Below are 25370 nucleotides of genomic sequence, written 5' to 3'. Positions count from 1 at the left end.
AACTTTCCACCACACATTTAGAAAACCACATCAGACAAATTGCCCTCAATTAAGTTGTGATGTCGCTTTGTTTATTTTTTTTTTGTTTTTGCACACGCCACCAAAATCAGACCCAAATAAAATAAACAAGAATCAAACTAATAGTGAGTTAAAGATCAGAAGAGGAGGGCGGCGAAAAGACAAGGAGCGACACAGAGAAGAAAAAAAAAGTTGTTTCCGACTAAAAACAAGAAACATGCGAATCACACTTCTGCCTAAATGACTTTCAATTTAATGCACGTCGCCGTTGTTTTTTTTTTATTCTTCGAAAAAGTTTTCGGCACGCAGGCCGCAGGTTGTAGCGCTAAAAAAAAGTGTAACCAATTTGTTAAACATTTGTAAAGGGAGGAATTCACTTACTTGATACCGCCCGTTCATCATTTTGACGATTGTAGTTCGCGGTGCGGAATGTGGATGTCGTGTTGTTCTGAGAAGTCGAGTTAGCATGCGGTTAGGTCAATATTCTTTTTTAAGTAAGCAAATCTCAGAGAGCTGTTGCATTATTTTTTTTTAGACAGAACCATTTTATTCACGCCCTAACTTATTTTGTCACAATTTATGTTTTTCTTTTCTTCAGGACGTAGACGAAAGGTATTTTTTGAATTTCTTGACATTATTTTCAATACAATTCAAATCGGTTCCATTGATGCAATTAAGTTCTTTTTAAATACATAACAGAGTTTTGGAGTTCCGCTCAGCTACATAATCTAACTTCAGAATTACCAAGAGTACGAAAAAATTGTGAAAAAATGTGTTGTGATGTTCTTACATTTAGTAATTTTGCTCACTGAATCACTGTTTTTAATTAGTTTCAACTGTTGTATTTATCTGATGTATCTAACGTACCTAATGTAATTTTTTTAATTTGATCTAATGTAATTTTTTTAATTTGATTTTCTTACTGATATGTGTTTTTCATTATCTTCTCATTTTGTTTTTTTTTTACACATTTTGCTTCGATTGTTGCTTCTTTTTTTAACCCATATCAAGCAATAAATAGCTTAATGGGGAGTGCAACTGTTGCAAAACAATTCAAGGCCCGCGATGCCTTTTGGAAATTGTTAAGGCCTTTCACGAAAAAAATGACTAAGCTTTAAAAATTTATGAAAATTGAAATAACAGGCTATAATTTCATAATTGGAATGAAAAAATGCAAAAAAAAAAATTACTTGCCATGGTTTCAACATCTAGGTTCTGACGAAAAACATATTTTTTGCCCAAAAATCCTTTTTGCGGTACAGTACATCTAAATTAAGCAAAACTTCAAAATATGTTTTAACTGTTCATGCTCAAAGTGATTATCGACGATGTTTTGATCTCAGTTGATTGCTCGTTTAATTTCATTGAAATTACGAAGTTTTTTGAAAAAAATATTTTGTTGCGCCCTGATTTGTTGAGCAATTAAAAAGAAAAATCATACATAAGTTAATTTTAAGCCACAAAGAATAATGACTTGGATTTCCCATAATTTTCTTAGTCAATAAAGATGTAATAGTTTCGAAAAGTGTGTAAATCATTTTTCATTTTCTTCTTTTTCACTTCTTTCAATAGATTTTTTTCAGATTCAATCATCAGTGGTAATTTATTTTGCTGCGAAATTTTGTTAATTTTATATAGCGATTGAATGCATTTAAGAGTATTTGAACATACGATAAAATACTCAAAAAAATCCAAAAAAAACATATTTTTCGTAAAAGTGGACCGTTTCCCGTTACTCAACAGTAAAAATCGAACTACATGTTATTTTATTAAATTTTTAATGCACTTTTGAAATCTGTAAGAAATCTTAGTTTAAGAAGTAAATACTTCGAAAAACTGGTCAAAAATTGCCAAAATTAAGCCAATCAACTCGTTTAACTCTGTCACATTTGATCCCTGGGTCATACATCGAACCAGTGCAATAAACAACTTATTCGCAAACACACATACTCACTCCTGCACCAACTGGGAGAAATCAGCTTAACTCAGTTGTTATTATTGTTCTATGACGGCGATTATAAAACACGCAAAGTTGCATCTTTCCCCATGCATACAAGACACTTGACAAACGAAATCCCCCAAAACACAAACAACCGACCAGACCGAACCAAACCCCCCAGATTTCGTGTGGCAAGCAAAGTTGCAACATGGAGCTGCCAGAACTTCATTTCGTATATATTTCCTACGAACAGTGTGGTGGCTGTGGACACAAGCGTGCGGGTGTTAGAACGAGCAAATAAGTTTTAATACCGTAAGCGCAAATTGCACTGTCGAGAGGAGCAAAAGTTCTACTACCAAGGGTTTGAGGGTTGTTCTCCCTGCTCTGAGACCTCTTCCTTATCCTTTGTTGCTCTTTTTTTCCTCAATTCATGCACTCCTCGAAGGAGCTTTTTCCAAAGCTTGCTCCGGTGCATGTGATCTAAAGGAGAAGAACCCCAAGAACAGGTTGTGGTCGACGTACGTGAACATTAGTACGTGCTAACCGTACACAAACACAAAACCACTTCTGAGACAACAGCATCAACGAGATTTGCAGCGCGAGCAGATATTACCTACATGGAATTGTAGCGAAATTGAGGGCTCAAGATTTGATAATTAAATATCGTGATAAAAAAACTCTTCTCATGACAAATATTTGTCCGATTTACTTCGAAAGCATAAAAAAGGGCTAAGAGGGGGTTTGCTGCATAGTATACAATGTGTATAGATAGGTCAAGGCACTACTGCACCTGCTCCTTTTTTCTTGAAAATTAAATTAAATTTAGAGAGTTTACCTCGATATTATGTACTATGTAAATGATAAAAATATCTAAGCAATCACAGTTTTTTCAATATCTTGAGTATCTTGTTATCTTTTGTAAATATTTTATGTTATAATCAAATTTAAGCAAACAATGTAAACTAGGGGTGGCCAAAGTATGGCATGAAAATTTGCCCGTCATGCCATTCTAAATGGTTTGAATGAAAACTTATTTAAGAATAATATAGTTGAATATTTTTTACCATAATAAATCATTACTTTTTTTAATCTCAATCATTAAAGACATGTATATTTTATGATGAAAAATCATTTCAGTTTTCAAAAGGTTATACCAGCCATTACGATCCAGTAGCATTTTGCTTTTTGCTTTGGAACAAAACAAGTTTTTATTATTCTTGATTTATGAACATCGAAAGGTGTACAGATGAACAATTTAAAACAATATCATAATAAAGAATCCGTAATCTGTTTCAATTACACGGAAAAAAGTCAATTCTCGAAATCGTGAATTGTGTTCATGAATTTGAGAACCACGAAGGAATATGTTCACGTTTATAGTGCAAATGCACCATACTCATGAATACATTTCTTCGTGGTTCTGAAATTCATGAACACAATTCACGATTACGGGAATTGATTTTATTCTGTGTATCGCAAAATTGCATTTAAACAAAAAAATACCGTTGTACCCTATTCCGGAAGCAATGGTTTTAAAATTCCTCAGAAGGCTCGGATGGAGAACGATGATGACTTGTGAAAAATGTATCTAAGTTTTGTGCCGAGATTTCAACAGGATTTCTGCTCCAACTCTCGAAAATCGGAAACCGGACACGGACATCGGGGACACCAACCCGATACTTTCGGCCCGATTCGGATGCATTTCATTTGTTGTTTATGATCATTATGATGTTTTAAATAAAATGCAAAACAGTTTTTGCTACAACGAACTCAGAAGAGGACCCGTTTGGATTCTGGGCTCTGGAGGGCCCTCTTGGCAGTCAACCCAAAAACAAGACACACGTACACCACACAAGTGGGGTTATAATATTTTGCGTGATGTTTTCATTGCGTTCAAGTGGTTGATGATGGCTTGCACGTTTTTCTGGTCCTGGGAGTCGAAAGTTGGTGCGCGTGTCTGACGATGATCCTTTTGAAGCGCGTTCAATTGCCGGAAGCTGCGGTTGTGGGAATGCATATTAGATCATCCTGGTGGTTCGTAATCCGGCCATAGTTCGAGGGGACAACGGCTTACAACGGGATGTGCAATGACGACATTGTGGCTGACTGAGTTGGAACTATGTACGAAGTAGAGAAGCATCCCCGCGAGGCAACTTATTTATGCGTTAATGTTTTCGAAACTCAAGTGGCAGCTCAGAGGCAGAATAAAATATAATTAGCAACAGTCCTCCCGCTCTATGGCCGCCGGAACTGTGGGATCACCGAGCTGGGAAGCGTGTTGTCCAGAAAGGGGAAAAACACGGCCGCGACTGATCCGCGCTCAGAACCTAGTTTATAATTTTCGAAAGCCATTCAAAACACCGCATCATGCCACCGCTCCGGGAACGATGTTGAAATTATAAGTTTTAATTTTTAAAGTGGTATCATTATCGCGCAGAATTGTTTAGCGGTTAATTAACCACAATCAGCCAAAGATCATTTAACTTATCGCTGCTGCTGCTGCTGCTGCTGCCAAGTGTGTTTATGCGAATATGTTGCTCGAGCCAGGCCAGCTAGTTATAGTTCGACACACTTGGCAAGTAATAGAGCCGGACAAGGGCAGTCATTGTTGTAGTTGTTGTTGATGGCGGTGGCGTGCTCTAATATGCACAAATACATCAAAACGGGAATATCTGCGTGGCTCGGCCCGTTTTTATTGTTTTGGGAGGCATTGCAGTAGCAGCAGCAGCACGATGCTTCAAGTTGTGCCTGCAGGTAATTTATATTCCGCGAAATTAATTTTCCAGTTTCCTCGCGGACGATCGGACCGAGGCCGCGGTGGTCGGCGACGACGACGACGACGCGGATAATTTTCGCGATATGGGGCTGTTATCAGTCCATGTTTTTATTCACGCATGCTGGATAGCATTTACATTTTTATTGTTTTTAGGATAATGGAGGGAAATATTGGAGTGAGAAAGCTTGTTCCAAACCAGCCAACCGGGGTGCTGCTGCGTGCATCAACGTAAAAACGGGCTGGCTTCGGTGGCTATAAGTCTCCAATAATTTGCATGCCCGCGGATTATTTAATTACACAAACCAACAAAAATGGAAACAAGTAACAGCAAAGTTTGTATCGGAATTAGGGCTTTTCGTAACTATCACATACAACTCAGAAACTATAGACAAATTTTACGATATGCGAGCCATACAAATTTCTGTTTGATTCAAATTTTACGTTATCCAACAAGACCTTCTAGTTAATGACTTCCCCATGAATTGAGAATAAGTAGAAAAAAATGTGTTAGTCGGTGTAATCCACCGTCTCGTCAGCGTACGTGCGTGCAGGGAAGTGCAGGAAAGTTTTTTCAAAGTTGTTTTGAGAACCTTTAAAGCGCTGATACTGTTTATTATTAGCATTTATATCTGTGAGAAAGAAGTCTGCAGGTCAGGATTAAACATTTAAAATAACTTTTTTGAATGATAACTATGAATATGAGCAGTTTGCTAGCTTGATTCAAATACTTTATGATTTTTATTTATATTTTGTATTTAAACAAACTTTCTCCATATACTCCTTAGGTCCAAAGAAACCAATTTGCTTAATTGATTTCTCATAGAAGTTTCCACACACAAATGAAAGCAATACAATCAATAGTGCTTTGCAAAAGTATGAACTCTTTACTTTATTATAGGTTTATATTTAAATATTAAAACCATAGGGAAAATGCTGAAATTATATCTTTTTATAGTCCCTTACCAATTTTGTGGCATTGCTGGCGCAAAAAAAGTTGGAACGATGTTTTTGATCTCAAAAATTATAGATTTGATCAAATGCAAAGTTCAAGGATTTTAAAAAAATAATCGCCTGATTGGTTGAGTTATGTCCAAGAACCAGCGAATAGAAGTTACCGTTCCAACTTCTCGATGGATTGGGAGTTGGAATGTTAATTTTTCGATGCCTCTGTGCTCTCTTTAACTTAAGAGAGCACAAAAGCATCGATTTGTTTAAGCATAAACCCCTTGGTTGGGCATTATTTCGGGAATGTATTTTTTTCAATTAAATTTCAATTTCAATTCATTTTTTCAATTAATTGAAATACCTAACCCCAATTTGTTCCCAATCTTGACTTGGAATTGACATACCATTATTGTAGAATCATCCTTTCCAGCAGTTTTGAGTCAACACAAATAATATCAGATCATTGACAAACACAAAACAAGAAAAAGACGATTAAAAGTTATAGATTCCTATGAAAATATCTGAAAAAAAAATTAACATAATAAGTGCTTAGAAAACTTCACCCCTCCTAAAAATTACATGATTCATCAAAATGTATACATGTCATGTTTTTCGTGTAAAAATAGTTGTTCGAACTTTTTTTAGGTCAAAAATAAAATTATCAAAAATTGGTTTAATTAAATGCATAAATTATGCAAATTTGTTTATCATCAGATTGTTAACGACGATACAGTTTGAACTAAAAGTCAGATTTTGACACTGCCGAAAAAGTTCTAAGTTAGACATCTGTTCAATTGGTTGAATGACAAAAGCTTAAACTTTTCAGAAAGCCAGTAACAAAACCATTTACAATCAACGAGTGGCAATGATCGACAAAAAATGCGAAAGTAACACAAAGCAACAAAACGTGAGGAAGCGAAGGAAGATGTTAAGGTGTTTACAAGCCTTTTAACTCGTTTTATAGATTGTATATTAAAGCTTTGTAAGAGTTAATTTTTTATTGCCCGCCGATCGAACGTTCCTGTTAGAGTCGTCCGTCATCCGTCCTGGCGTCGTCCAGGGGAGAAGAGATCGTCAACCTGTGTGTGTGGGCCTCCCAAATTGTTACCACCCAGGGTTCGAGGGAGGTTCGGACCGAGAGAGAAAGAGCTATATAGTAGTGATGATGGGATCCACGCGCGCTAACAAGGCTTGTCAAGTCAATTGGAACAGCAAAATGTTTTCAAAAACGAAAAACAAATTGGATTTCACCCGCTGGCAGCGAAATGATGATTTTGCACAATTCCAAAGCCGATGGAGCGTGCGTATTCTTTTGACGATGTGTTCGATTTAGAGAGTGAGGTTCCCGTTGTGTTTGAGGGGTCGTGCGAAAGTGACGTGACGGGTTGGAATTCATCGAGCCAATTTTGGTTGATGTTTAAAGTCATCCTAGTAAAGTAGCTTTGTGCTAAATTTCAGTTCATATTCTATGAGAACCTCTATACGCGTGAACGAAGAAGTGGTGAGAGTATTCTGTAACAACCATGCGGCTGACTTCCATTTTTTCAAGTGTTGATCCGCATGCGTTCATCATGAGGATGCGGAACAAGTACACACTCGTGTACACGAACATCCTCGTACCTTCGTACTGTGTCAGTTTTATGCGTCCTGTCGTATAATTGGTAGAAGTGGCCTTCTTCGTGAACGTATGGCTTTTCATCAGCCTCGACACAAAAACGGAATGGCTTCATTTAACCAATGGAGATACACTCCCAAGCATATTGCGGGGGAAAAGGTTACCAACGCTTCAAATTGTTGTTGCCAGAGATGAAAGGCAGCATCAGTATTAACTGCGTGAAGAGTACACCAACCCCGAGGTGAAGAGAAGGGATACACGTCAGGCTGGCTGCCTAGAAGCATCCGTCCAGTTACTTTCACCCTTTCATCTAAACCAGAATGAAAATATTACCGTGGGGACTAATGAAGAGCATGTTCCTCTGACTGGTTCCGACTCCCTTCCTACCTCCAAAGAACGCCACCGCTTTTCCGTTCCAGTCTTCGCCTTGCAGAGTTGAGTACAATTTCGACTTTTCAGGAGCTACCTATACTGTGCACGATGGATAAGGCACTTCAGGTTAACGCAGTCATCAGTTGGTTTCGTGAATACACTCTTGTTTCAAAATTTCAAGTTTGGAAAATATCCCCTCTAAAAACATACAATGTACCTAAACGACAGGGATGCGTGTATCGTACGTAGTAAGTTGATTATTGTATGTGAAAAGAGTACGGAAGTTGAAAGAAAGGGTAGGGAAATGTGTAACCTATTGATTGAATTTTCAACTGGTCAAATTTACGTAGTCTTTTGTTGAAGTTTCACAAAATTTACTATGTTGTCAAATCAATATCACCAGATTGGAATTTGAGATTATAGCCTTAATGTTACAGACACACTACCGTTCGTTCATCTTTTGGTTCAAAACATTACAATGAACTGAGTTTTGATTGAATTGTACTCGAATGTAATAAATTTCGGTAACAAACAATGCGAATGCAATGAAAACTTAAAAACACAGCCAAAAAATATTAATCGTGATAGGTAGATAGTACAAAAGTGCATTTTTTAATTTGGAACAACGAATTTCTATTCTTATTATCTAGCTATTCCTAAATACTAAAGTTTAATAGTAATATTGTCCATATGATTGTGCCTGGACTGCACATATTTTAACATAAATTTCATCCTATTCGATTTCAAAATTTTAAAAAGTCAGAATTCACTTCATATTTCAAGATTGATTTTCGTTGCCTGCCTCACATTTCTACGTCTCTCTAACCGGAGGCCGGTCGTTACGGATGATGGATCAAGATCATTCCCCGGAGGACCACCGAACGGACCACATCTTCCGCATCAGCAACAATCAGCAAACCAAATAGAGCGAAAATGAACGAGCTGCGGTCCAAAAAAAAAAACAAATGGCACTTAATTTGCATATATCGACAAATTGTAAATCAATTGCAGAAATTCGCTCTCCTCTACCTGCTGTCTTCTTGCGAGAGCTTCGGGGGACAGTCAGGCTTTGGCGTATATGCAATATGCATTCGACGCGTTCGACGTTTGGCCATTCACCAACCAACCCGTTCGTTCGACTGCTGCTGCTGCCTCCGTTGACGATCATCATGCTGTTGTGCTCTTTATTCAAATGACGGCAATAATCGTAAAAACGCGAATATTATTTGCCATTTTTTATTCCAACACGCCACGTATCATCACCCATCGGCAGTGAAGTGTTATATATTAAAATATAAATTCAACAGTTATTCCTTGTCCTCGGTCACATCGGCGTCACGAATTATATTATTATTTTTATCGTGCAGAGTTTTGTTTGCCTTTCGCCATTCAGCCTCCTTGTTCTGGGGTACGCACTCGCGTTCAATTTTTTATTGTCGATAATCACAATAAAAAGAGGCAACTTAAATTGTCCGACATCGGTTTTTATGGGATGATTTAATTTTTGGTTACTAATTCATCTCCGCGGTGGGATGAACAGATTGAACAAAAAAACAATATCAAACAAAAGAACTTAATAATAAAAGGCTGAAGCATGTTTTTCTCATTTTATTCATAAAGTTAGACTGGTTATTGACATCAAATAGCAGCCTTTAAAAATTACATAAGCATTTTTCAGTTTGTTACCGTATCGTAGCATATTTTGCTGATCCCTTTTCAAGAAATCTTGTTTTAACTTTTAATTTTGATCTCAAATTCTTAACCTGGGTTAATTGTTAACACTGTTCATACTTAGGTGGTGGTCAAAATCCAAAAATATCTTCTCCTTCAGTATTTTTCTAATCTAAGCTAATCTAATCTAACCCTATCGCAGCCAGTCTTTCTAGAGCATCATGGAAAATGCCTTAGGTTGATTAACACCTAGCATCCTCTTGTCATTATTAACATTTTCAGTGCGCCACTGCATTAGATTGCATTGAAACATCACAAACGTTAAAGCGGCCAAGCCAACTGCGTAAAGTTAACCGCAAAGATAATTCGTTGAATTGGATTGAGTTTGAACACGTATGTTCAAACAGCAATACAGTGCTGAATCTGCAGGGGAGGAAGAAACGTGGAGATCCCCCACTCACGTTACTGTTTGTAAGAGTAACTGTATTTCCACAAATGCCCTGGACACTATTTGTCGTGGTTATAGCGCCACAACTCGCTCATATCTTCCCTTCCAGTATTTTTTGTTTAAAAGAAAGTATTATAGGTTAAAAAGAACTTCCGATTTATTTTGCCTTTTTTTGTTTCTATTGCAGAATGCTGAAGACACGATCTGTTCAGAAAATCTGGTAAGTAAAGATTTAACACAATCAGAGATTCACACCGGAAGCGCACAACCAATTTCCGACTATCGATACGAATCCTTGCCCTCCACGAAAGTGCACCTTCGTAAAATGTTATTTTATCAATTGATTATTGCGCCCTCCGGAGCCGACTCTCAACACTCATCTCCTTCTCCCACCACTACCCTTCCAGCTCCAGCATCCGAAAGCGAAAGAGTGGCTGATTGCAGCGGCCAACGCAAACTACCAGGAGCTGGCCAAGCTCTCGACAGACCATCCGAATCTGGTCAAGTTGCAGGTGAGTTGCGCTTTTGCAAACCCAATTTATTTAAAAACCGAGGCCTCTCGTTGGTGGCCCCTGGAACAATGCACCCTGGTAGGGGATGGTGGCTCTTTGGAAAATTGTTATCTTGGAAAACAACACGGAAATTTTAACTCAACCCCAAACTCACTTATTTGCTGCACGAACGGTGGCTTGAGCCATCTCAAAATTTGCAACGGCTCGACCAGCGTTATTTGGCGCTGTGAGCTCTCTGGATTTGGATGGCGGTAGAATTACTGGCACCGGTTAATTAATTAAAACCGTTCATTGGATGCGCCAAGGCTGACCATCTGAGAGGGATCCCCTTTTCGAACGGTAACCCAGAGAAGGGTCCCACCCCTGCCCAATTCATTAGTTTGTTTTTCCATAATATATGTGGCTAAATTTCATTCATAAATTTCAGTTTCGGTTTATTGCTTTATTGTTATTGTAGATCGATTCGGAAAGGCAGAAAATTGAACCGCTTCCTCTCAGCTTCGGTCGGACACGACTCTACCTCTCTGTGGGTTCAGGGGTACAAATTTCGGTGGTTCCGCCAAAAGGCAGGCAGATTTCGTGCCAGGCAAGTGGAGACTCTCCAGCTCTTTGCGTAAATTTCATCGAGTGTGCACGAAATGCACTGAGCTGCACTCCCCTTCTATTGGATTTTGATACTGTGCAGTCCATGGTCGTTTATTTGCTGGCGATTGAATCTGCTGTTAGTCGAACGATAATTCACAAATTTCCACCATAAATCGTTTGACTCAATTAAATGAGGTTTTTATTAACACGTGTACAATTGTATTTGTCCAGCTGGTTGCACCATATATTGTAGCATCCTAGATTGGTTTCTGGACTTTGAGTAAGTTGAGAATTGGTCTTTATTGTGTTTATTTGTTATCATTTATAATTTTTAGAATGATTTTTTGATGACTCGACGTGTCTGGAGCTTTAGCGTATCTGACTGTGAATACGACTGCATAAGAAAAGGACACGAACCCACCGAATCAGACTCCAATAATAACTTGCACATAATGTTTTTTTGAAAATCAGACAAATTCGGCCGGCATCTCAAGATCTAGAAACTCCGATATCGAGACACCTGCTTCCCATAATTTGCCGTCTTCTACTCCGAATAAAAAAACACAATTTAACCAGTTTCGTCTTGGGCAATTGCAAGGAAAATTCTTTAATTTTTAGAAATTCTTGGGTTTTGATGATTCAACTTGGTTTACGTGACTTGGTCAAAGTCTTGAAAAACAAACTAATATGCCCTACTTTTATACCAAAATAAGTATTCTGTTTTTTTATGTTATGTCCCAAATTGTTTTGCGACTTAAAGGCTAGTAGTTTTAAATACTCAAAAAACGAACAAGTGATTGGAAAATATTAAAAACAGCAAAACGTCAAAATTTTATGATTGAAGGTTGTAGATTAGACACAACAAACACAGCAAAACACAGAAATGTATTTTTTAGGATAAAATAAATTGGGCAGACGAACAACAGGGATTTTGAGAACTTTTTGTTATCTATTTAGTACCTTCGGCAAATTTGTATTTAAGGACCTGTGAAATTTGATCCGTCCACAGAATCTGGCTCTGCGCAACGCAGTTCTTCGAAAATCGAAAAAAAATGATTGATTAGTTGTAACAAAGGAGTGAGTTTGCATTAGGAACTGGTCAAATTTTCATCAGTTACTGTTGAATTTCACTTTTTACACATTATCTTAGGAAAAATTACCCAACAAGAGGTTATATTCAAGTATTACATTTTCAACTTATCTTTAACTTTGTAGAAGTAGATAAATTTATAAAAAGATGATTTTGAATCTATTCAATATAATTAATTAAGGGTGCACAGCAACCAAAGAAGTTGTCTTCTTATTCCAAATCATCCATAAACCACGTGGACACTTTAGGTACAACCTACAGGTAAGGTCGTTAGCTTAGTCCAGTTGCAGGAGTCGTCTCCCTGGGTCCTGCCTCGATAGAGTCATTAGTAGGAAGTTGGACTCCAAAGGTCGTCGGTTCGAATTCTGGGGTAGATGGAAGCTTAGGTGAAAAAAGAGGTTTGCAATTGCCTCAACAATCAAGCCTTCGGACACCTCGCTCGAGTAGGAATCAGGCAGCCGAGAACGCCAAGGCAATGCTGTAGAGCGAAATATTTATTTTTATGCAAAAGAAAGAATTTAGAAAAAAAAAACCTTTGGGTTGTCCCGCCTATGTGGATCAATCGGACCGTGCACTGGACTTTCTAAAATTCTAAGTATAAATATTGGTGTCCGGCGCCGTCGCTCCGTGCCGTACTCAAACACTTAAGAGTCCCGGGCGGCGAAGTCCTTGTAGTTAAAAGGAAGACACTAGTGGTTGGTATTAGCAATGGTGGCCTACAGCTATAAAGTCAACTTAGTTTTTTTGGGTTATCAAATCCACAGATTTGCACTTTGTAAAACAAGTATTTAATATACCTTTCTGATTAGTCATAAATTAAGATATTTTTGTTAAACCCTGATTTTCCTTGATAAATAGCCTGGTTAAATGAAGTTAGGCCACAATCACATATTAGAAGAACAGATGGATAGGCTTAGAGTGACCAGAATGAAAAAAATCAATGCTCCACAACTTGCTGTACGTCTCGTACCTACAAAGTTATAGGCGATTCATGCAACTTGTTGGAAATGCAGTTTTCCACCAATTTTATTCTCGGGTTTATTTTTTGCTTACATTAGTTCTCTGCTTGTCGAGCATGGGGTCATTTTTTCTGCGCACCCTAAAAGGGTAAATTTTATTATTATAACTGGCTAAACGCTTTTAGAGCAATCTAACATCTCCGGCGACCATAATCTGATTCCCGAATCAATCACAGCTGTCGCGTCATGTGTGTATGTCAGTCAGGGCGCAGCCAATCTCAATTTAAAAATTGCAAGCAATTACGTCCTTTAAATTGAGAGGCGAAACTCCCTTGACAGCTCTTGTAGTCGCTCTCTGACGACGACGTCCGACAATCGACCGATGACGACGGCGGCGACGATACGATGGATGACTAGTGGCTCTTCTTTTGTCTTTTATTGGCCTGGCGGTCGATGGCCACCCCTTAAGCCCCCCCCCCCCCTTCTCTTATTTTGGCTGGAGTGGGAGCGACCGTTTGTCACCACTTTGGCCGATCAGACCGACCACCAAGCGATGAACTGTCAACAGGCAGGCAGCAGCCCCCAAACGGAATGACGACAGAATGCCATCGACGACGGCCATTATTTTGATGGGTTGAAGCGTCGACAGCCGGCCCATTCCGGCCGGCGGGGTCCAATCCAAAAGACCTCGACGATGGCTGCTCCCTCTCGCGCCAAGAACAAACAAAAGCCCATTGAAAACTAAAATTTATTCTCGTCGCACAATCCGTTTTTGAGTCGGACGAGCCCAAGAGGCCGAAAATTTATACCGAAAGGATGCATAAAATTTCGAAATTTTCTCCTCGCGTGCGCGTCAAACCAACGACGCTTCTGTCCATCCGTCCGTCCGTTGGCGTCGACTTTGTCATCTTGAGGTGCCTTTTGATGGAGCCCCGGCAGCGGGTGCGGTAACATTGATCGTCACCATCATCATCATCCATTGGCAGATATTTTGGGTGGACGAAAGGACCGACAAGCAGTGGAATCTGTAGAATCGCTTTGGAGTTAAAAATCACGTTCGAATAATGCGACTATTGCATGGATTTGGACATAGATGTTTTCCCAGGATGGAGCATTTAATTCTTATTTTTTTATTCCATTGAAATTTTGTAGATGATGTTCTATATGACCGAAGAAATTATCTTGATGCGTTAGTTCAAAATGCATTAGTTTTACAAAATAAGTTGTTTGAATAGTGATTATCAGCTAATTGGATGGAGTTAGGAGCGAGTGCTGAACCGACCAAACATACAAGAATTACCCCTATTATGTATTTATGGCGACCAACCAGTGGATTTTAACAAATTTGGGGTTACCGAATTAAATTTATACGAAAATTACAAATTTAATTTATTTATTTTTAAGTCGTCGCTTTTCGAAAATTTGACCACCTGATGTACCATAGTGCGTTACTCGTTCATAAATTTACTGTGGAAGGTTGTTCCTCGGATCAGTATATTTGTCCACAGCGTAATAATCGTTCAATATAATTGATGTAAGTTTTGTCCCATCGACTTGGTTGTATCATGGCGCATCTTCCCGTACCGTTAATTTTGGGAACCGTGTTGAAACGTGCCGTCCGCCAGAAGTGGGATGAAAAGACGTGGAGAGTCCATCAGGAACCTGGTCTCCGGACCGCCACCAGCATATCATCAGTGTCACACAAATTTAGCCGTAAATTTTCCCACCCTTTCCCGCCACGCGGTCTCATCACTGCTCCGCACCTTTCGCTGTTTATTTTCTTCACCATTCGGCATCTTTTGCGCCTCATTGCCGTTTGTCATACGAAATGGTGGAAGTGTTGCCAGTCCAAAGAAAAAGGTAGCTAAAGCGAAAAGGCGCGTAAATTGTCATGCGGTTTCCATATCGTAAATTAGATCCGCGGCACATATCTCACTTTTCGTCTCGTCCCGATGCTGGAAGGAAGAGGCAACTACAAACTCCATCAGAGCATTTCATCTCAACTGCCAACGTCACAATGGATGAAAGGAAAGGGGGGAGCGCTCGAAGAAAGGAGCATCAACTCAACAGAGTTGACGTTGAGTGCCATTCAGCTGAAGAATGAGATGAGAGTGTCGCGGTGCTTACATAATTTAGGGCCCTCCACCGAGCAGCAGCAGCAGCTAATGAGGAAAGTGAAAGCCATTTAGAATGTTTGGCTTCCGAAAAGAATTTGTAGCACCACACTGGGAAAAGGAAGGGCATTGTCGAATGATTCGTGAAATATGGCTTGAAAATAGGATTCAACAAAGAAATTTTGAAAATTTAATACTAAAAAGTATATTTTTTCCAGTACCGTCAACTGGGGTGGCAGTACGCATCAGTTTTTAGAGCACTTCAAAGCTTAAAATTTGGATTTTGATGTATTAATATTGTTGTCCTGTGTCTGTTCTTACCGATACCAATAGAAAAAAAAAACTTGCAATAACGAATATAAAAAAATCGCCTCATGTGTCCCGTCCCGTTTCGGAATTGAAAAAAAAAATCATCGATTACAAAAATTTCTATTCTTTTAGTCTTTTAATGTTTGAGGAACTCAAAAATTTTATTACCTAAATTTGGCAATTTCACTTTTTAGTTGTATAAGGGCAGTAAAACAATTTCCATGGGTAGAAAAAAATGACAATTAAACTCCCGGAATTTCATGGAAAGTATGCAATTTCAGCAGCAAATGCTAATTATCTTAGTTTTAGGCCGATACAACTTTTTTATTTATTTATTTTTCGACATTTGACTGTTTTTCCTTCAAAAAAAAATACCAAAAAAATGTTATTGGACCTTTTTGAAAAATAAATGTTACTTAATGTATTCTTAATACTGTATAGATTCGAGTATCCGAAGTTCGATGATTTTTATCTAAACAATTCAATGTTTAAGAATGTTTTCAAAATGGATGGAATTTGCAAAAAAAAAATCAGCGTTTCCCTAACTCTGACAGCAAGGTTAAGATTTTATGTAATATTACACTCAGAGATATGTAGTAGGGTGGCTTGACGTTTATATGGAATATCTTCAAACATTGTCCAATTCAACAGCTATTTTCTGATCGTAATAAGGCCCCAGAAGTTTGGTAGCAATCGATGCAACCCCGGCATTATGCAAAGCATTACAATATAAAACATATAAAGAAAATGCATTTTTTTTTGTTATTTATTTTATGAATTTTTATTTGTTGCCAATTGTAAAAAAAAACTCAGCATAACAGCGGTCATATTAAGAAAATTTGCTAAAACATTCTCAAAGAAAGTATGGTGTTATCTTGCCCCTGGCAAAACATACAGCTTTTTCTAAAATGATCTTAACGGTGCACATCAACCAGAGCTTTTGCACCCTGATTTTTGTTACAAATATTTTAGTAACTTCAAAACTACGGGCACTACCGAAATATTTTTTTATTCATCCCCTAAAGTATTGTCCACAAAGTAATTTACAACAAAGTTTGACTACGTGTACAATTCTGTTGTTGCAATAATGGGTCCGTAAGTTTGACAATTTTGCAATAAGAAGACAACAACTTCCTTCGTTGCTATGCACCCTTAAATGTGTTTTTTTACATTTTAGACGAGTTTTGAGTATCCTGTAAGTTTTGCCTTGACCAAAATAGGACCAATCCTTTTTCGGGAAAGTTTTAGAAAATTTAAAAATGTGAACGTTATTGTTACAGTTTTGAATTGACAGAAAAGTAAAAATTACAATAGTTTCAAAAATAATATATATTCAGGTTTTATGCGAAGATGACGTTCGAATGGTGAACGTCCGATATGTCAAAATCACGCAGTGGTACCAATATTCCGAAAAATGTGTAACATGACAGCCACATTTGTTTTCTAATGTTGGTGCTACTGCGCGATTTTGACGTTTCGGATGTTCACCATTCGAACGCCATCTTCGCTTAAAAACCTGGATAGCATATTAGTAAGGTTTTTTTTTATTTATTTATTTCTATTGATCCCGATTAATTAAAAAGCCTCTGTCTCTTCTGGTAAAAAATAAATAAAGCAATCGGTGTCTAAAGTCATGTTGACGCTAAGCTTGTGTACAAAGAAGTTACTTGGACCATTCACATTTAATGCCACTGCCACTAAGAACAGCAGTCATTCATTTAGATAACGAACATCAGTGACGCATTATTAGCATCCTAATGAGCGGGAAAACATGGTCGGGAAGAGTTAAACTCTGTCCCATCACCAATCAGGACGACGGCGGCGCACGTAGATTTGAGTTAAAAATGTGACGATGAAAAATTAGTTTTCCCCTGCTCAGTAGTAGCACACATGAAAAGTGGTAAACAAAACAACGAAAGGAAAGTGCTCGCTGTGTTTTCCCCACGAGCATAATTCTCACTGGATTATTAGTCGGAACATAAAACTTTACGTGTCGCATTGAGGGGAGCCGAGGTGGCGGCATTTATTTGTTGAACGTTTGTCTCCGCGACGCAAAGGGGAAAAAGAGTTTGCCCGTCGATGACAAAGGGTTGTCCCCCCAGAGTGAAATGTCGAACCCAACAAAATAGTCAATATTTCATCCGGTTGTGATTGTTGGGAGACTCGCTTAGGCACTTTTATTGTCTCCGAGTGATGTTTGGTATTATTTATTAGCCTAATAAGTATCTACAGTTTTTTCACGCTCACCGCAAGCTAGAGGAGCCACGAGAGAGCTAAGCTTGGAATGTCATAGATTCTATTTATTGCCCGAAACTTCACGACATCGGAGTGTCGCAGCTTCCACGGCTCCGGCCACCGCATGTCGGAATGCTGCAAAAGAATGTAACGTGTCAGTTTAGATTTTCGATGAAGTGTCATTGATTTACCATTTTGCTCCAGGAATGCCAATCCGGCAGCGGTCGAACCGGCGGGACTCGTTACGTCATCCTTCAGCTGGCCCGGGTGTCGACCGGATTCTCGTACAAGTTTACCCGAACCAAGCACAGTTTGCGATGCCAATCGGTAGGCCAAATCCCGCGGCAGCCCCATTCGTACTGCACCATCCGCCAGGGCTTCTATCAGCACGAAGACGTATGCCGGACCACTTCCCGAGAGGGCCGTGATGGGATCTATCAAATTTTCCGGAACCTCTTCACAGGTACCAATCGCCTCGAAAAGAGCTTGCGTCAAAGTGCAATCCTCTGTAGTGGCACCTTTGCCACGGACGTAAACCGATGCTCCACTTCGAGCCAAGGCCGGAATGTTTGGCATTACTCTCACTACACGAGCCTTCGTAGATAGGGACTATTTGCTCAGGGAAAAGTACAATCAATATTGTTTAAAGACAGCAAAAAACGAATCTAATCACAATACCTTTTCCAACTCTGCCAACGTAACACCCATCGCAATCGATATGAACAACTTTCCATCACTGGCCGGCTGGACATTTCCGAGCACGGAAGGAACCGTCGAAGGCTTCACGGAGATGAAGACTACTTCGGATTGCTTCACTACGGGCAGGTTTTCGACGAATGTTTTCGCACCGAACGATTTGAATGCTTCAATGTTGGGCTGATCCGAGGGGTGAAAACTAGCCACCATGTTGTCGCCCTTTGTGAGCCCTTAAACGAGAATGAACACCTTAAATGAAATGTCCACTCGCTTCCAGATAGAACCCCCAATTGCACTAACCAGCAGAGATGAAACCTTTCGCCATGGCTTGCGCCATTTTTCCACCACCTAAAAATCCTATTTTAAGCAGCTTGCTCATGGTAAACACGTCTTATCAAGATAACTATTGAGTAAATGTTAAGTAGTTTTTTTTTTCAAGATTGCTCAATTTCTTGACTATTCCCGTCGATTCGTTTTGTCTGACTGATTGAGCAAGTCTTAATAGTGTACTATATTTTACACAAACGAGCGACGAGCAGTTCGTTTGCTGATAAGAACTGACCGATAATCTTTAGAAAGTATTCCACTCGATGATGAGAAAGTGCGAGCGCGATGTTGACCGTTGAATGAGACAAGTAGGGCAAACGGCAACCCAGACACGTTTCATTAGATTATGAGGTGCCATGCCAAGTACTTACCTTTTGTTGACAGTGCTACTACTACACATGCAGGTATAACGTCACACGTCGAAAAATAATCTGTAACTTGTTGTAGATGAACAATGTTTGTAAACAAAGCGGAATAAATGAATTTATGTTATGCTAACATAAAGATTCACCTAAAATCTTCGACTGATTGATTTTGTTTGATAAATTCGGGAGCGATTTTCTTTTGCGTGATTTGCCTCCTCTCTTTTTCGCGGGTGAAGAAAGTTCGATTTTTCCATCCCTGTATCCCATTTGATTTTGTAAAAAATGACATGAATCTCGCAATGTGACGTAAGCGCCTATTTATTGTATAATTCAGTTTTGGTCAAATTTGATGATTCAGAAAGGATTTGAGATATAAACCACTTTTAGACTGTGTATTAGGGTGGTCCAAATCCGGACTTTTTTGGGGCTACCCCCTGAAATCAAAGATTGACCCATCACTAGGCTAAATTCCAAATTTGAGCTCATTCTGACCACGGGAACCCCTCCCTCCAATCGCTTAAAGTTTGTATGGGAAAAATCGTCAAAATGTATGGAGAAAAGCAACTGTTTTACTTTTTTACCTGTGGAAGGCGCCATAATTATCCGATTCTTACCATTTCTCAAATGTAGAACCTTCATGAAATTTAGAACAACTTTCCCGAAGACATCATATTTTTAGGATTTTTTCCCGCGAAGTTATTAGCGCCCAAAACTGACCCTTTTTGCGCGGCCAGCTGTAAGGGGCTACCTAACAACGATGTTTATTTCCAATTCGTACACGCACGTGCTCTCTCTCAGGTTCAAACTCTCTCACGAGCTTGCTCGCCTGCCTGCCTGCCTGTTTACCTACAAGCGCGCGCAGTTTCTCTGCTTGGACTTTTGTCGTCGTCGTCGTTTTCGTTTGCAATCCGCTGCGCTGCGTTCTTGACATGTTTATTATAATTTTGAACTTAAATACCAGGTTTGTTTTGAGATATATTTAGCATATAAATTCTTAAATTATGTCAGAAATAAAAAAAAACTGCGCTGAATAAAATAGTTTAAAGAAAAGACAGCTTAGGCTCAATTGAAAAATTACAGCAAATGTCATGAGAACAGGGTTTGTTTGTTTTTCCAAGCATTACACGCAGTTTTTCGTATATGCTAAAGAAACATGATAATGATTCAATTATTTAAAAAAAAAATCTTCAGGTAATACAAATGTTGTTCCTTTAGGTAGTTTGCTTTAACAAAAATATACTTTAGTACAAATCAGAACAAATCAAGGCAATTTTACAATTATTGCTGCAAATTTTTATTCATACTCTCTAAAATTATTTTTTTATTCTTTCTGGAAATTTCTTTCTGTGTTCCTAGACCACCTGCAACAAATATTGCAACTTTTTATCATTTTTTATCAGTTTACCTGTAAATTTTTCGATTCAGGAAACATCTCTTTCTGCACAATCGTTAACTACCTTCAGATCTTGCAGTTGCGGCCTCCCTTTAAGATACTCATTTGGATTCAGTTTTTAAAAAAATCTAAAGAAAATTCCTTTTTTTTATCTAAAATAAACTGCATGGTATTTCTTGTAACAAATGCAGATAAATTAAAATCCAAAACGATGAACTAATTCATCAAATTTGTATTCTCTCTCACACGCTCTTATAATATGATATCTATTGCTGTGTTTTGTTTTCGTTTTGTTGATCACATATTACATTAAATTTTATATCTGAAAACAAACCTGGTATTTTAGTTCATAATTATAATAAACATGTCAAGAACGCAGCGCTGCGGATAGCAAACGAAAACGACGACGACGACAAAAGTCCAAGCAGAGAAACAGCGCGCGCTTGTAGGTAAACAGGCAGGCAGGCAGGCGAGCAAGCTCGTGAGAGAGTTTGAACCTGAGAGAGAGCACGTGCGTGTACGAATTGGAAATAAACATCGTTGTTAGGTAGCCCCTTACAGCTGGCCGCGCAAAAAGGGTCAGTTTTATTTATTTATTTATTTATCTTCGTCTTTAACAGACTGTTTCCTAACAGCTAATTAATTTCTAAAAACTATCTTTCGTCATATTTAAAACAAAACGGTCAGAAACTACATTAAACAAACGACAGCATACATCAAATGGTTGGTTGTGTCCATACACAGTATGGTGCACAGATAGACGGAACATAGACGGATTTCGACGAAGATTACGTGGTGGAACATAAACGATCAGAAGTTGAGACAATTTTTGACAGTCCAGCCTTTTCGTCAAAAGATCGAAGATGAACAGCTGCTGCATCCTCTGTCTCCTCTTCAACAGCGTGTCCAGCCCCAACAGTCGACGGCGATCCTCGATTGATGTCTGCTCCGGCGGATTCCTCCACGGCAGCGTGCGTAATGCTAGCCGCACAAACGCGCGTTGCACCCTCTCCAACCTGGCGATGTGAACATTGTGATATGGTGCCCACACCTGGGCAGCATACTCCAACTGGCTTCTGACTAGGGCGCTGTACAGAGCTTTTAGAGCGTGGATGTCTTTGAAGGCAGTCGTGTTTCTTCGGATGAATCCAATTGTAGCAAACGCCTTAGCCGTGACGGAAGTGATATGCTCGTTGAAAGTCATATTTCTGTCAAGAGTAACGCCAAGATCCTTAACAGAACACACCCGGTCTAGCAAGGATATTCCCATCATGTAGGCGTGCATGATTGGGCGCAGCTTACGGTCGAATGTAATTACTTGACACTTTTTTGCGTTGGCCTCCATCCCGTTTTGATCGCACCATCTCATGAGCGAATCAATGTCACTTTGGAGAGCCAGGCAATCGAGCGGTGAAGTAATTGTGCGATAGAACTTCAAGTCATCAGCGTACAAGACCTTGTCGTTCTTGATCCAGTGGCACAGATCGTCGATGAACAGAAGAAAAATTAGTGGGCCCAGATGACTACCCTGCGGGACACCAGACGGGATCATGAACAACCCAGACTTCGAGCCACCGAGTTTAACGTAGGCTGAACGAGAAGTTAGGTACGAGTGCAGCCAAGTCGTGATCCATTCAGGGAGTCCAAGCCTTCGCAGTTTTTCAACGGCAAGCTGGTGCGGCACTCTATCGAACGCCTTCGCAAAATCCACATAGACAGCATCCACCTGGCAGCGACTCTCCATACTCCTTAAGACGTCGGTGACAAAGGTCATCAGGTTCGTTGTCGTAGATCTCTTGGCCATGAAACCATGCTGACAGGCAGATATTATTGGTTGCACGGCATGGGATAAAAACTCATGCACAATTTTCTCGAACACCTTGGGTAGGCAGCTCAAAATGGAGATCGAGCGATAGTTTTCCACGTTGTGCACGTTCCCGGACTTGTGAATTGGCGTGATCGAAGCTACCTTCCATTTAGCAGGGAACACACCCGATTCGAGGGAGCGGTTGAAAATAATGGCGAGCGGGTTTGCTAGTGTAGCTGCGCACTGCTTTACAATGGAAGGAGGGATACAGTCCGGGCCAGGTCCTTTGGAGGCGTCGGTAGAGGCCAAGACCTTGCGCACGTCTTCCTCCGTGAGACACACCAAGGGCATGTGTAACTCGTGCGGCAGGATCTTGTCCAGGGACTCGTTGCTGGGTGTAGGTTGATTGGCGCTGTAAACGGTTTTGAAAAAATCTGCAAACAGTTGTACAGAATCGTCTGGCGTTGTGGCGCTTGAGTCACGATACACCATGTCCTGCGGAATCCCTTTGTCTTGCTTCCGCTTCTTCACGAACGCCCAGAAGGATTTCGGCTCACGCTTCAGGTTCGATTCGATGCCACTGATGTATCCTCGGAAGGCAGCTTCTAAGCTCATCTCGTAATGCAACTCTCGATCCGCCAACTCCCTGCCCAGCATTTCCGTCGGATGTTTAAGGAAACGTTTCCTTGCTTTTCGCAGCCTGTTGCGAAGATTACGGGTCTCTCGATTCCACCAAGGCTGGTGGCTGTTTGGGTGCGGACGTCGATGCTTTAGAGGTACAACCTCCCGGATAATTGCATTTAGCTTGTCGTAGAATCGCTCAACGATGTCATCAACAGATCCAACGAGTAGCAGATTAGCCCAGTCCAAGCTTGCAATAGAGTTGTTTAACGCCGTGGTGTCGCAGTTAGCAAAGTCGTAGTACGTTCCGGATTGTTCGGCAGCGGTCCCCGTTGATTGCGTATCGAGAACTAGGATAAACGGCCTGTGATGTGCGTCAACCTTGAGAATGGCCCGAGGTGGTTCAATGAGTTGGAATCGAGACGAGTCGCTTACGAGGGCCAGATCGAGTAATCGTCCATTTGCGTTCGGAAGATCAAACATTTGCTGGAGGCCAGTACCAAGAACGTCCTCAATCAGAGCAACTTCCTGTTCAGTAGATTGGCCGCTAGGCAGGTACCCGTTGATGTCTTCGTCGAAATGCCAAGTGAGATTCGGAACGTTGTAGTCGCCAACGACGATGACTTCATCAGGACCTTGCGCCAGATCGCACAGTTGTTGAACACACGATGAGTGCTGAGTGTAGATAGTTGCATCTGAGTTTGGAGGAATGTAAACACAGCAGACGAATAACGTCTTTCCAGGCAAGGGGATGCGCACTGCGATCTGCTCAAGCTTCTCGCCGCCCCGCAAATGAATGGGCTCCGGGTGAAAACGTTTTTTGACACCGATCAAGACGCCGCCACCTCTCTCCAAGACGCTTGTTTCACGACTACGATCGGCACGATAAAAGGTATAATCCGAAGAAAGCTCTGAGTCCTCAATCTTCGCATTGAGCCACGTTTCAGAAAAAGCGATCACGTCGTAATCACACGAGCTCAGCGACAGGTGCAGTTGATTGGTTTTCGTTCTTAGTCCTCTAACGTTCTGGTAGTAGATGGTTAGCAGTGAGGAGTCACGACGGTCCACGGAGCCGGGGGGTTGAACATTATTAGCGAGTTGACTAGGGACGGTGGCTGACAGCGTCGAGGCGTTTGCGATTTGAGTCGCCGACGGACTGGCACACGAGCTAGAAGTTGGACGGACATCAGGCAGGAAATGTTGCGATCGAGAAGGGTACTTGCCGAAGGGCGCCGGTTGAGAGACCCCTCCCCCGACACCGACACCAGCACCAGGACGGCTCTGATGGCTGCGACTTGCAGGGGTTCTCAAGCGTTGGCTAATAACTTCGCGGGAAAAAATCCTAAAAATATGATGTCTTCGGGAAAGTTGTTCTAAATTTCATGAAGGTTCTACATTTGAGAAATGGTAAGAATCGGATAATTATGGCGCCTTCCACAGGTAAAAAAGTAAAACAGTTGCTTTTCTCCATACATTTTGACGATTTTTCCCATACAAACTTTAAGCGATTGGAGGGAGGGGTTCCCGTGGTCAGAATGAGCTCAAATTTGGAATTTAGCCTAGTGATGGGTCAATCTTTGATTTCAGGGGGTAGCCCCAAAAAAGTCCAGATTTGGACCACCCTACTGTGTATCTTGATGAGTTTTGAACCCTTTCTAGTCTGAGCACCGCCAATGCTAGGCAACGGTTACACAGGTCGTCACATGACAACTTTTTTTTTCATGAAGCCGATTCTCATACATTTCAGATTGAAATGGTGTCTGGATCTCTCATATGACCTATCGAAAAACTTTCTCATAAATTTGAAATCTGACTACCCTTTCCAACGTTATGAAAACTTTTTGTGATATTTAGATAGAAGCTGAATCTTAGAAAAATATATCCTATGACCCGTCGTTGGAAAGGTATTCAATATAGGGGAACAGCATCTAATTCCAGCGTGCCTCTAATGCTACCATATTAGCACTTTGACATTCGATTAAAGCTCATTAAAAGCGTTTTTAACTGAAACCGAGTTATAAATAGCTCAATAAGCAAAATTTTTTACGAGAATTTCCCCTACTTCTAGAGATTAATTATTTTATTTTTAATAAAAAAAAGTACTACAACAGGTGAGAGAAGCTCTAACCACCTGAAAGCGTTTGATTTCAAAAGTAAACTAGATTAATTTAAAATTGACCCGTGTGAGTAATGATCTATATCTTCTATATATATAAAAAAATTCGACGGTTTTGTTCGAACGCGAATCAGTTCAATACGGAGCGTCGGATCAGGGTGCTTTTTGTTGCGTTCGGTTCGTATAAGCCCAAGGAAGGTTCTTACGCTAACTAATTGACACTTTGGCCACTCTGTAACCGATTTCGGAGCATCGGCAAATTGTATGGAGAAAGTTACGTAAAATCATATTTTGATCACAGGAGGCTGAAGAAGCAAACAAGCAAGAAACGTCAGGAAATCAAAAAAGGGCAGGACGAAGTTTGCCGGGAAGAGCTTGTATATATATAAATATTTCTAAACATATGAAAGACAATAGCTTATAGGACCTTTAAAAAAAAAACTTAAGATTTCTCGAT

The 25370-nt window shown here is 40.0% G+C and overlaps 2 protein-coding genes across 4 annotated transcripts in view; one reads left to right on the top strand and one right to left on the bottom strand.

Annotated features, from left to right (window-relative positions):
* Positions 1-25370, top strand: part of LOC120426921 (uncharacterized) — a 114406-nt gene that overhangs the window by 13521 nt on the left and 75515 nt on the right. For all 3 annotated transcript variants that reach the window (XM_052710752.1, XM_039591728.2, XM_039591727.2), the window contains exons 3-4: positions 9972-10004; positions 10192-10296. In XM_052710752.1, coding sequence (XP_052566712.1) covers positions 9972-10004; positions 10192-10296 — 138 coding nt within the window. The remainder of the gene's footprint in view (positions 1-9971; positions 10005-10191; positions 10297-25370) is intronic.
* On the bottom strand, positions 17489-18779 carry LOC120426922 (pyrroline-5-carboxylate reductase 3). The gene is made up of 4 exons (XM_039591729.2): positions 18585-18779; positions 18267-18514; positions 17780-18197; positions 17489-17723 (listed from the first exon to the last, which is right to left on the bottom strand). The coding sequence occupies exons 1-4, from the start codon at positions 18661-18663 to the stop codon at positions 17650-17652; spliced, it is 819 nt and encodes a 272-aa protein (XP_039447663.1). The 5' UTR covers positions 18664-18779; the 3' UTR covers positions 17489-17649.

Source organism: Culex pipiens, chromosome 3, assembly GCF_016801865.2.
Source record: "Culex pipiens pallens isolate TS chromosome 3, TS_CPP_V2, whole genome shotgun sequence".
Lineage (NCBI taxonomy): Eukaryota > Metazoa > Arthropoda > Insecta > Diptera > Culicidae > Culex > Culex pipiens.
Note: the sequence above shows the minus strand (reverse complement) of the source record. Positions and strands in the feature narration are given on the sequence as shown.